The sequence below is a fragment of the Phoenix dactylifera genome, chromosome 5 (genome assembly GCF_051530095.1).
Source record: "Phoenix dactylifera cultivar Ajwa chromosome 5, Ajwa_hap1_PhDact_Kaust_v1.1, whole genome shotgun sequence".
NCBI classification, from domain to species: domain Eukaryota; kingdom Viridiplantae; phylum Streptophyta; class Magnoliopsida; order Arecales; family Arecaceae; genus Phoenix; species Phoenix dactylifera.
In genome coordinates, this window is record NC_143194.1 from 1,154,150 (window position 1) to 1,166,373 (window position 12,224).

General features: G+C 36.6%; 1 protein-coding gene across 3 annotated transcripts; it reads left to right on the forward strand.

Moving 5' to 3' along the window:
• The first annotated feature begins 957 nt into the window (after positions 1-957).
• On the forward strand, positions 958-8,374 carry LOC103708232 (ArgH (DUF639)). Of its 3 annotated transcripts, none has more exons than XM_039129655.2 (10): positions 958-1,085; positions 2,578-2,806; positions 2,986-3,093; positions 3,217-3,386; positions 5,726-5,859; positions 6,017-6,197; positions 6,357-6,906; positions 7,068-7,180; positions 7,352-7,595; positions 8,013-8,374. In XM_039129655.2, exons 1-10 carry the CDS (start codon positions 1,033-1,035, stop codon positions 8,226-8,228), a joined length of 1,998 nt encoding a protein of 665 aa, XP_038985583.1. In that variant the 5' UTR covers positions 958-1,032; the 3' UTR covers positions 8,229-8,374. The 3 variants fall into 3 exon arrangements, with proteins under 3 accessions (XP_038985583.1, XP_088577392.1, XP_088577393.1); XM_088721266.1 differs by having other exon boundaries at positions 7,997-8,155; XM_088721267.1 differs by lacking the exon at positions 958-1,085 and having other exon boundaries at positions 2,668-2,806; positions 3,222-3,386.
• Positions 8,375-12,224: the final 3,850 nt, after the last annotated feature.

A 12,224-nucleotide genomic window follows, 5' to 3' on the forward strand; every position in this document is an offset into this window, starting at 1 on the left:
CAAAATCGCCATATTTCAATTGTTTCAATGCTTCCCATCCTCTTTTTCTTTTTTTCCTTCCTCTCATGTGGCATAGTCCAAAATTAATTAATAAAAAAGATGTTATATAGATTTATTAGCCCAAACTAATCTTCTTCTCCACAGCTTAAGGGCTCGTTTGGTTCACGGAAAGCATTTTTCCTCCTATAAATGTGATTCTTAAGAAAAAAATTTTTAGGAAGAGAATGCTTGGGAATGTATTTTTGGCATGTTTGGTTAAACATAGGAAAGTGACAGATTTTCAGAGTGCTTATGTTTGGTTGACCATCCACTTTTCTGAAAAAGTTATATATAATTTCTATTATATCCTTAATAAAAATTAGGTCATTAATGCTTCTTTAATGCTGAACGGTCTTTTTGGGAAAAAATAAAAATGGAGTGATTCCCGCCTCATGGAAAAGTAACTTTTCCATGTTTCATGAAATGTGGCAATCATATTTTCTTGAGAATACAACTTTCTCATCTTTTTTTTTTGAAAACTTCAACCAAACAAGAGGCATCTCATTACTTTTCCGTTGACCATACTTTTCTTCCTTCTTTTTTCACGAACCAAACGAGTCCTAAATTATTAAAATGTGAATCCGGGACAAATTGTATCCACGAGGGATACCAAGGTGGTAGGAGAGATTATCATGAATCATGATCCCATATTAACTAATAATAAAAAAATGTATTTATTGGTCCCAAAGCGAATCTCTTTTTGAGTTTTCCAGCAAAGCAACCAACTCGCCTTGACACGTCACCCGTCTCCGGCAAGCATTTTCCAAGTGGGAGTTGCTGTTCGTGGCGACGCAGCTGATGAGCCGTGCCGGTTTCCGGGCGGATTAGGATCCTGGAGCGAGCAACAGGTGTAACGGGTTTGCCACGTGTCATATTATACAGTGGACACCTCACGCATCGGGGGCGTTTAAAACGGGAGCACTCACCGGCCCTCCGCATTCCAATTCCAAAGCCCCGAACAGAATCGCTCCTGAGAGAGAGAGAGAGAGAGAGATGAGGAAGCATCTATCCTCCATTGCCAACGATCTCCTCCTAAGATGTTCCCAGTAATCACCTCTCTTTCTCCCCCCCTGCATGCATGAATCCATGGGCATGTCTACGTATGATGATATATATGTAACTGATACAAATATGATGTCTCTCCTTATGTATATTGGCATAGCTGATCCAAGGATCTCTCTTACTACAAGCATATTCTCTGGTTATAATTACAGGATACGGATGTGTAAATGTGACCTCTTCTTCTAATATACGTATTTACATGCATGAATGTACGCATGCACAAGCATATGCGGCATGATTAATGATGACTACTGCTGATAAGATATTTGGTTCATGTTTTAGAGCTTTGATTAAATTGTGATGGTGGGGGGGAGCGTGTGAGCTTTATACAAGTAGAATTATGGGGTTCATATATGAATTCTTAGGGTAAAGAGATCGTCAAGGAGAAGAAGATTAACAGGCTACATCAGGTATAAAGGAAAGTTGGTTGTAGAATTGTACTTCATACTTGGTATCAATATGAACGGTACTTGAACTTTCTCATCCCTAACTGTTTTATACCATCCAGAAGGAGAATAAGAGATCAAACAAGCTTCGCTATTATGAAAGAATAAAAAGGAGCACTCCTCCCACCCGACCGGCAGTTTGCTTACTTGAATCAGTCAAATTATATAGAATATCTACAACCATAGTATGTCATACCGCTCTGAATCGGACGGTACAAAACGTACCATACTGACACTCAGTATGCTAAAAAAAAAAAATTGTATCGTACCGTACCGACACTGTGCTAGTGTAGCACCGTTGTAGAGTCCGATATCAAAACGGCGAACCTTGCCTACAACGGCAAGCTCTTTTTCTTGTACAAATTACTTTTTAGAGTGAGGCAACGCCTAGGATAATCATTGAAGCCAGAAAAAGGCAGAACTTCTGATTTTTTTCATCTACTCAAGATAGCTTTGTAAATACCAACAATGTGAATTATATTCAATATTAGCAATTTGTGTCTCTGTGTGTTTATGTTGCACCAAACATTGCATGGTCTGTTATTTTCGACACTTGCCATTTTATCTTGAAGTTGCATTCACTCTAAAGTCTTGTTTAGTTGGAATTCTACCAAATTAACAACTGGGTATCCTTTGGTCAACCAACTTGATTTATAGCTACTAAATTGATAACAATTTTAGAGATACAAGGAAGAGAAGTAGGAAAACTTCAATTCATATGTTAAAGAATGCAGGTCACCCTGAATAAGAAATAGAGGAAGTTCATGAAAAATAAAAATACTTTCTTTAGTGAAACTAGTGTACCAGTCTAGGCTATAACTAATTCAGTCACAGATCTTGTTCCTTGATAACAATTTTACTGCATTGCTGAGTAGATATTCCACATCCATAAAGCCAAAAAAGATTCTCTTTCATCACGTACTACTTTGATAATTGTCCTTTCTTTGTTAAATTGTGACCTCTGCGCTCATTTATAAGTAGATTCATACAATTAAAAGTGTGAACCACCATTATAAATTTTGAATTTCAGGAAATTGGACACTTCCATTGATGCTCTGGTGGAAGAATTTGAGATGGGCGTGAAGCCTGCAATAGATAACTATTCAAGGGGACTAGTCGAGTTCTGCAGCTCAAAGGCACTTGAAAATGAATGTTGTGACTTGGAGGAGAAGATCACTGATGGATCATTAAGCCGATTCACTTATGATATGATGCTGGCATGGGAGAGACCCAGCTCAGCTGATGAGGAGCCTGATTCGGTTTGCATTTTGTCATTTCTATAATTTAAACACTTTAACAACTGTATCGATTCCTCTAGTTGTAAATGCTTTTCATATTAGTCCACTGAAATTTTGCACCATTACTGATTTTTGCAAGAATTTAATACTACTGCTCTTAGTTGAGTTAGTAATATCCTTTTCTCCATCAATACTTGCAGGAGAGCATTGCCAAGGAGAAAGAAGATAGAAAGGAGCCTCTTAGAGGGAATGAGGGGCAGTTAAATGATGATATCCCCCTTTTCTATTCAGACATCATGCCACTCCTTGTAAGTAGTCTGATTAAGTTTCTTTTGCTGCACTTATGCTTATAATGATTTTTTTTTTTGTAATTATTTGCCACTTTAGTATCAATTTGTTTTCACATATTTTAGTTTGGCTTTATTAATTAGGTCAGTGAAGAGCGAAGTGTTGGAGAAGATGCATTCGTATGGTTGGCCTCCTTGCTTCCTTTGGTTGCTGATGTTGTGAATGCACGATTCACTTTTGAAACTCTTACGGCACCGACGGCCTGCCGGCTTCATTTTCCTGCTTATGATAGATTTCTCAAAGAAATGGACAAGTATTTTATTGCTTATAATTATTGTTTATTTTATTGACTCTTGCAACCATGCTAATTAACAGATATCATTTTAAAACCTTCTCTTTGTTGCATATTGTGTGAATTACATGGTTCATGCATACAATAGCTAAATCATATGAGATTCAAGACGTAATTACTCTAATCGCTTCAGCAATTATTAAAATGATTGCTTGAAGCAATGCGCTAAAGGTTTCATCTTATGCAGGTTGTATACCTAGTTATTTTAAGCAAATACATCCAACCATTGGGTTCATCAAGTCTCAACTAAGATTGAAAGCCAACACTATATTAGGAGAGCTCTTTGACACAAAACCTTGTAGAGGCCTGCTTGACTTGCTGATGCAAGTTATGATCCATGAGGTGACCAGCTTTTGGCTGGTCAAGCAAATTCGAGGCAACTTGGACAAGAGAATTGCCTGCATAAAACGTAGAAGATATATGGATGATGATAAACCTATATACATTTTACAAAAAAAAAAAAAAACCTATGTATGAGTTTATTTATTCATTGTTACCCTCTCTCCTTCTTTTGATTGAATATGGGCTCAGTGAATACTCCTGCATCTTGAGGCTGCACTTCCTTTTTTGGGGTAACTGTATGTGTACATGTCTAATTTGGACTGTGTATCATCTTGTACATTTCAGTTCCTATTTACATGTGAGTAAGAGTACATTGGATCCTCATACTCACCCAGAAGATGTTTCTATAGAAAATAAATAAATAAGAAAAGCTAAGCCAACCTTTAGCAGTTTTTTGGTTTAGGCCTATGCAACTAGGAGTAGTCCTTGGAGACTCCCCTAGATTGCAAAATGACTTTAATGGTTGGTGAGGAAGGCAAGCTTTGGTATAGGGATTTGCTTTAATAGTCAATCCCCATCATGTATGTTATTAATGTCCATCCCAAAAGTTTAAGCTAGTACATTGATGAACTCATGAGTAGATGAGACCAACTAGGGTAAAGGGATCTGCTTTAATAGTCAATCCCTATCATGTATGTTATTAATGTCCATCCCAAAAGTTTAAGCTAGTACGTCGATGAACTCATGAGTATATGAGACCAACTAGAGTCCCTTAACCTATCAAATATGAGACTATTCCTCAATGTCTCCTTGCATGTAGAGCCTGATGATAGGGCTACATGCAATTTGGGTTGGATTAAGTATAGGCACAATCCAAACCCAATCCATATTTGAATCAATTAATTGGGGTGAAAGATTGAATTTAGATCTAATCCAATTGCCTTTGGATTGGACTAGATTGGGTTTAATATCACTTTTATGAATCCATCAGATTTTTAGGGTCAAAATGGGTAAAAAGAATAATCCAAACATATATCTAATTACGTTATAAATATATTTGTACAATAAATTGATAATAAGCAATATGTGGAAATTATCAAGATATATTGTCCATAAGATTTGATTGATAATCACATATAATTATAATTAACAAATGAAATTATTAGATAACTATAATATGAAAAAAAATTAATTCTTATATTCAAGGAGGATTCTAAAATATATAGCATAATAGCTTTAGATTGATTTGGGTTGGTTTGGGCTCACATTGAGACCTTAGTGATCTAAATCCAATCCATATTTGAAATGGGTCATGTTTCCAATCCAAGATTGATCAAAAGAATGTCATTTTGGGTTGGACCTGATTAATTTTTGGACCAGTTCTCGATAGGAAATGAGGAAAGCTGGCTCCAATTCTATGTTAGAGTCCAAGACAAAAGCTTAAGCTAGTAGATGGATGGTCTCACGAGTATATGATTATAATCTATTCGATGTGGGACTATTCCTCAAAATACATATGTATATGTACATATACGCACACATATATATACAGTCTTAAAAACATAATTACTCTATCAGTTTGATTATAAGTTGACTATTATCTTTCTTATGCTAATTGATCTTTAGTGGAATATCTTAAAACCTATTTAAACATCAATGTTAGAGTCGATATATGTAAAGAGGCATATCGATAATATAGTAGATAGATGTTTTCTTAAAGTCTTGATTGAGATGTTCATCTTGTGAAGGACAAATGCTTGGATATATAAACTAACAAAACTAGATCATCAGAATATGCTTTTGCCTGCGAATGTTGAGATACTATTAAATTTTTGATCTTGGTGAACTAACTTGGATGCTTCTGCTGTTTTTCATGTATGCCTTCTAAAATTTTTCTAAAGAATCTCAACTATAGCCATGTCATTGTATAAACTCACCAAAAATGAGGCTCAATTATTAAATCATGCTACTATATTCTGATCATTAATAATTTATCTTCAATTTTCCTTGATTTTTAGGTGTATTAAGTATCTGCAGAAACAAACAGCACCAACCGGTTTCGAATTGGCAGAAGATGAATTCATATTGCATGTGGAGGGAACTGCAAGAACACAGAGAGTGGTACGCCATATCGGAGCAACCAGTTGGCCAGGTCACTTCTCATAATTATCAATTTAGCCTATAAGTTATTATCAGCAATTCAATTTGTCCCAATTTCTCCATTTTATCTAGTAAATCTGGTGATATTGAAATTGCCAGATTCACTTGAGCTTGATCTGAATACTTAGTTATAAAGGTGGCTTTGCCAGGTAGGCTCACTCTAACCAATCAAGCACTCTACTTCGAGGCTTCCGGAGTAGTATCATATGAAACTGCCATGAAGGTTGATCTTTCTAAAACTGATGTTGATCATCAAGTGAAAGCAGCATCTACGGGTCCTTGGGGTGCTCCATTGTTTGACAAAGCTATCATTTATGAGTCTTGTCAACTGTAAGATCTTCAACTCTAAATTAAAGCCATCATGCCTTTGTTCCCTCATTAGAGCATATGATTAGTTCTTGAAATATATAGTCACCTTCAGATACCATGCTTTGAGTCTTTCTATAAGAAATTTTACCCTGCATGCTCATACTCTTAGTAACTCTGCAGCTCAGAACCTTTGGTGTTAGAGTTTCCTGAGATGACAAGCTCTACTAGACGTGAGCACTGGCTTACTCTAATAAAGGAAATTATTCTACTTCACCGTTTCATATTAAGAGTTGACATAGAATCCCCTATGCAAGCATTGGAGATGCATGCAAGAACTATTTTGGGAGTCTTGAGGCTCCATGCAGCAAGAGAGATGTTAAGAATATCGCCACCGGTTCCCACTAATTTTTTGATTTTCTCGTTGTATGATGACCTCCCTAAGGGTGATTACGTGTTGGGAGAATTATCTAATAGTTTGAAGCAGAAAAATAGGATGAAACATTGTAATGCTGCCTCTATATTGAAGGGTTTAAACATGTCCCTTCCATTGGACTCGATGGAAATGAAGGAAGGGTTTGAAGAACACCCAAGCAACCAAGCAGAGACACTGGCATCTTTAGAAACAACTATTGGTCAAGTAAGGGAGGAAGCAAAGGAAGCTAGTATTGCCCAAGCTACTATTGAAGATATGAAAGCAGAAGGGATCAGCGATAGCCTTCTTGTTCTAGTGGTAAGCAGTTTTTAGGCTTGTTTTTGCAATTTTATGTTTCATTGAAGTCATTACTATTGTGCAGCATTACGAAATTCTGGTATTGGAGTTGTCTACTTTGCATGCTTATACATTTTATTCAAGCTTCATAGTAGCTAAATACTTTGGGTCATCTGGTGTAGGAGCTACTGAGCCCACTTAAAAATGTGCTACCTTGGTTCCAAAGAATTCTGTCATGGGAGATGCCAACAACCACTTTCTTTGTCCTCGCGATGAGCTTAGTCATCATATACAAGTATGTTGTTAGACTCCTGCTGCAATATATTGGCACTAGTCTTTCTTTTTTTTTATATAAATCCTAACTTTGTTGAAGTATATAGTTCAGTGCTTGTCAAGTGCCTTCAGTAAGCCCCTATTAGATTCATAACCAGAGTTGGACTGACTTCACATATTCTGGTGAAAACAGGGAATGGGTTGGTTATGCCATTGCAGTGTTCATGATGTGTGGAGTTGGAATGATGCTTTGGGCTAGAAGGAAAAGAATGGGAGAAAAATGCAATGACGTGGTTGTTTCCACCTCCTCAGACAAAACTACAATGGAAAGCATAGTTGCAGCCCAACATAGTTTGAAAAATTTACATGAATTGATTAAGACAGTAAACATTGCAATATTGAAAAGTTGGTCGATAATAGTATCAAAGGCCCCCAAGGTATAGCTCATAATAACTCATCCTGAAACTTTCTGTCATCGGTTGTAGATAAAATTAGTTTTTCCTTGGTTACTTTATCTTAGCATTTAGCTGTTTTCTCAAAATGCCAATAAGAATTTTACTCTAACATTGTGTACTGGATAATGCATTATCACTCTACATCAATTTTTTTCCTTCAAAAAAATTTTCAGTTGGTATCTTCAGATTATTTAAAAGAAGATGTGAGACAAGGCAAAGCCTGTTATTATCTAACCTCCTTGATATTTATGTATTTAACTTTGTAGCTGTATTTTCATTCAAATAACATATTAATAGGATGGATATATATTGCTGAAAAGATGTTGCTCGATCTTACAACTTCGATGCAATGCCTACATTCTCTGCTGACTAATTTGATGCAGCTCTTACTTGTCGCAGCATGCTAATTTGGTCATGTGGGCAATGACTGGTGGGGCAGCTCTTCTGGTGGCAGTTCCATTCAAGTTTGTGTTAATGGGTTCGATATTGTACTTCTTCATGACTAATTTAAAGGCAGGAAAATCCATGTCAAGTGCTCAAGGTGACAGGCGACTGAGGGAGTGGTGGGAGTCAATACCTATCATTCCTGTTCGCATTGTGAACAGCCCTCCTTGAGAGTATTGGTATCACATCCTTGCAAAAGTCTCGATATGATTTCTGATATATACCCCACAGACATAGAAAGAACACTTCTCCTCACGGTTGTATTTTTCAAGCTATGCTTGTGCAGTAAACAGTTTGAAGAGATCTTGTGGATGCTATATGCTTTGTAGAAGTGATTGCTCCATAATTTTATCACTTGCCATGGATTGCAAAGCTTGAAGTTTTAGTATAACCATTTTCATTACTTTCTCCATGGATGATATATTTTAGATCTCAATTGATATTATTCTCTCTTGGATCACCTCAAATCTGCTTGATGTAGGTAATCCATCTCTTGATCATCAAGGACTGAGCAGTAGTTGTATTTAATAATAGGGAATGAACAAATTGGTGGGACAGAAGCCAGATATGTAATGTGATAAGAGGATTACAAAACCAGGAGTCTAGATCCTTGTTGAAGAACCCCTTGGAACAAGTCATCTGGGTGGAAATCTGGAATATTACTAGTTCCATGGTGCAGCTTTTATAAGCTAGGATGTTATGGTCGAGCAGCAAAGGCAATGTCTCTATAGGACGAGGAAACCATGGGAGGAGAGAAGGAAGCAAGCAGTGTGTTTGCTGCTGAAAGCCTAACAACACTTGTTAAATGGCTTCAGCATCATTTTAATATTTTGGTAAACACCAATCTCCGATACTTTGGCAGACTCCAGTCTCTGTGCATGATATCCAACAAATCAAACTTGTGTGGTGTATAATTGCATAGCAAAGTTGCAGCAGAACTTGTCAAAGAACTCATTGTTGATCTCCAGAATCTAATCTATCATAGAAGAAGTCTAAATCAAATTTGTTTGCCTGATAATTTTGTCTAAAATCAAGAATGACAACAATTTTGCACTTTTGTTATATATTTCCAAGGGAATCTCCTCGTATTATATTTGCCCAATGGGAGGTTTTGCATGTTTGCGAGAAAGTTGGAGCTATTAGCAGCATAATTCGCACTTAATGGGTTATACTGATGTTGATTGGATAGCAGACTTGTATGAGCGCAAATTAATTTCAAGATATGCATTTTTCTAGTGGCACCATCTCTTGGAGCAGCATGGAGTAATCCCGTATTGCTTTATCTAAGGTTAGAGCTGATCATGGGTTAAGCCTATTTAAAATTTGACATCTTTTGTGCCTAAGCCCGGCCAATGATCATCTCTATTTAATTAGAGGTTGAGTTTGTGGCATATTTAGCTGCAATGCAGGAAGTAGTTTGGTTTACTAGATTCTTGCAAAATTTGATAGTTAGTCGCTAATGCTTGTAAACCAGTGATAATTTATTATGATAGTGAGGCAGATCTTACCTACAAGGATTTTGAATATCATGGTAGGATGAAACATATTGATGTCAGATATAACTTTGTTAGAGACATCATAGCGTAGAAGGACAAAGTCTTGTAGTGTATTTCTATGCAATAGATGGTTGAAAATCCTCTTATCGAATCAATTCCTAGAGATATATATTTGTTACATGTTACGTCTCTGGTATTGTGTAGAATATGATGTATTTTGTTTTGGAATTATTAAGATATTCATACATTGTGTTTGTATTATTAATAAACTCGATGATGATTATTTGGAATAACACCTAGTATGTTCCTATGATATGCATGATTGATAATGCATGCAAAACTAACACACACACAAACATGTAACATGAAAGGTATGCCATATAGATTCATCATTTGTTGTCTCACATAAGCAATCGTCTCTGATGCTTGATGAGCGAGCATAGCTTAAGTAAAAAGTTGTCTTGATAGTTGATCAAGATGAGGAGGCTCTGTGAATAATGAGAATTAGTTGGCACCTGAGGACGACGAGCACTTTAAGGAGTCAGGTTAGGCACTTGGTTGTAATTGAATCAAGATTTGTAAAGTGTACCATATCGTATTCATTCCACATTACTAGACCAATCAACAACCAAAGGAAGCAAGTGAATGGCTCCTTGCATCTTCACTTTGTGAGATCTTTTAGGTACACCTAGCCTCATTTTCTGCCCTATATGATCTTTAATTATTCACAAAGAGGTACATTGGTGAACGCTATTTTAGTGTTACCTATGGTCTTGAGTGATTCAGTTTTATGGGGTATGTCTAGAAAAGCAATTGATTTGAATTCAAGTGGTATGAGCCGAATGGACGATCATTTTATTTTGCATCCAGAGCATGCATGTGTTCCCTCGTCGACCAGTCATCTTGCCTTTATTGTAGCTCAGATGTAATTGTGGATATATGGTGAGGTAAGAGGAGTCAAGTAAACTAGCTCTGTTCAGAGAGATCAAGGATACTTAGACTAATGTAGTGAGACAGACCTAGGCACAATGAGACATATTTCTGGGTTGTAGCTACTATATTATCTATAGTAGGTGGTGCATAGTATTGATCTTCCAAAATGCAGGTGTACTTGCGGTCGCACAACTCATTTGCCATATATGAATGGCTTCTAGACTTGATAGATATCGAAGACCTTCTCCATGCAAAATGGATCTTGTCAAGCCTATCATAAGTGTGAGATGTTGGACTTTTGGTATTGGATCCAAATTAGGATGTCCATGATAGGCTGACCTAACCCAATCCAAGCACTATTCTATAAAAGGATGTTTCTATGTTGAGGAAGTTAAGGCTCTTGTCTCTATAAATAGAGGACTATACCTCGAGGGTATGGAATCATACATTGATCGTGAGCATTGAGAAGATCAAAGATCTAACGAACCAAGCAAAGTGAGCGACTAGCATGTGGAGAAATCCAAAGAAGGTCTCCATCATTGCTCTAGGAAGCTATAGGTCAATTGCACTATTGCAAGCGGGTGCTTTTCACTATCATAGGATCGAGCAAATGATCCAACTTGAGGTCCTAGATGTGATGCATTTGTGCTTCCACAAGGTAGGATCATCTAAATTTATTAATGCTATTTTTTTAATCGATATTATGATCGACAAACAATATCCATTCATACAAATTGCTTTGCTTATTCTTGCCAAGTGTAAAGCTTATAAGCTATTTACAAATTCATATATTTTGAGGTTAACAATGCAGTCAAGATTGCATTGGTTGGTAGGGGGTTCTAAAACTATACATAAATTGAAGTGGAATGGCAAGATTTGGCTCGATAGAATGGGGAGATCTAACTATTAGAGTAAGCCTACAATTCCGATCTAACAATTTTTGTAGGTAAGGCTCTTCAAATATCTATGTTGCAAAAATAATTGAGAAGAAAATGATTTGCTTTATCCTTTTGAAGGAAAGTATTTTCTTCATTTTTGTTAGAATGTTTAACCACTATTTACACCACATTCAGATCGATGATTGTGACTCGAAGATTGATACATCAAGGAAAATATAGACCGATACAATAAGGGTGTAGGCTGGTACACCAAAGGTATAGGTAGATATAGCAAAAGTGCAACCGAGTGACTCTAGTATAGACCGGAAGAGGCGAGAGCTATCATTCCAGGACAACATCTTTTTATGTAGTGGAACCTGAGGGGTAACTAATCGGCAGTTATTACTATTTAGTACATGGAGGAATGGTAGTATTGTTTAGAAAATAGAAGTAGCGGAAGAGAGGTGACTCTCATGCACAACAATAGTAGTTCACATAGCGCAAACTAATAAAATCAAGTGCCAAAACCAACAAGAACATGAGAGAAGTGGTGGCATTACTCAAAATATAATAATGGAGGGAAGATCACTACCATGCATAACAATAGTGGTACAAACCTGCAAAGACAAGTATCAAAAGTTATGTAGTGACACTTAACCCAGCTATTCATATGAGCCACTTAAAAATATCAAACTATAATACCAAGAAGGAAGACCCCATGACCAACCAAACACTTATCTTTGTCCTTATCATTACCTTTAATTTATCGTTGCATTTATCTTTAATTTTCTTACTTAAGTTACCCGGCTTATTCTAGTCTATTTGTGGCTGTAGTGTAGAATTGTAGTACAGGCTGTATC

Excerpts from the sequence above, each read along its gene's own strand:
- LOC103708232 (XM_039129655.2), top strand. The coding sequence starts at position 1,033 with ATGAGGAAGCATCTATCCTCCATTGCCAACGATCTCCTCCTAAGATGT. Across the intron at positions 6,198-6,356 it reads ATTTATGAGTCTTGTCAACT|CTCAGAACCTTTGGTGTTAG; the intron begins GTAAGATCTTCA and ends GTAACTCTGCAG. Across the intron at positions 7,596-8,012 it reads TAGTATCAAAGGCCCCCAAG|CATGCTAATTTGGTCATGTG; the intron begins GTATAGCTCATA and ends TACTTGTCGCAG.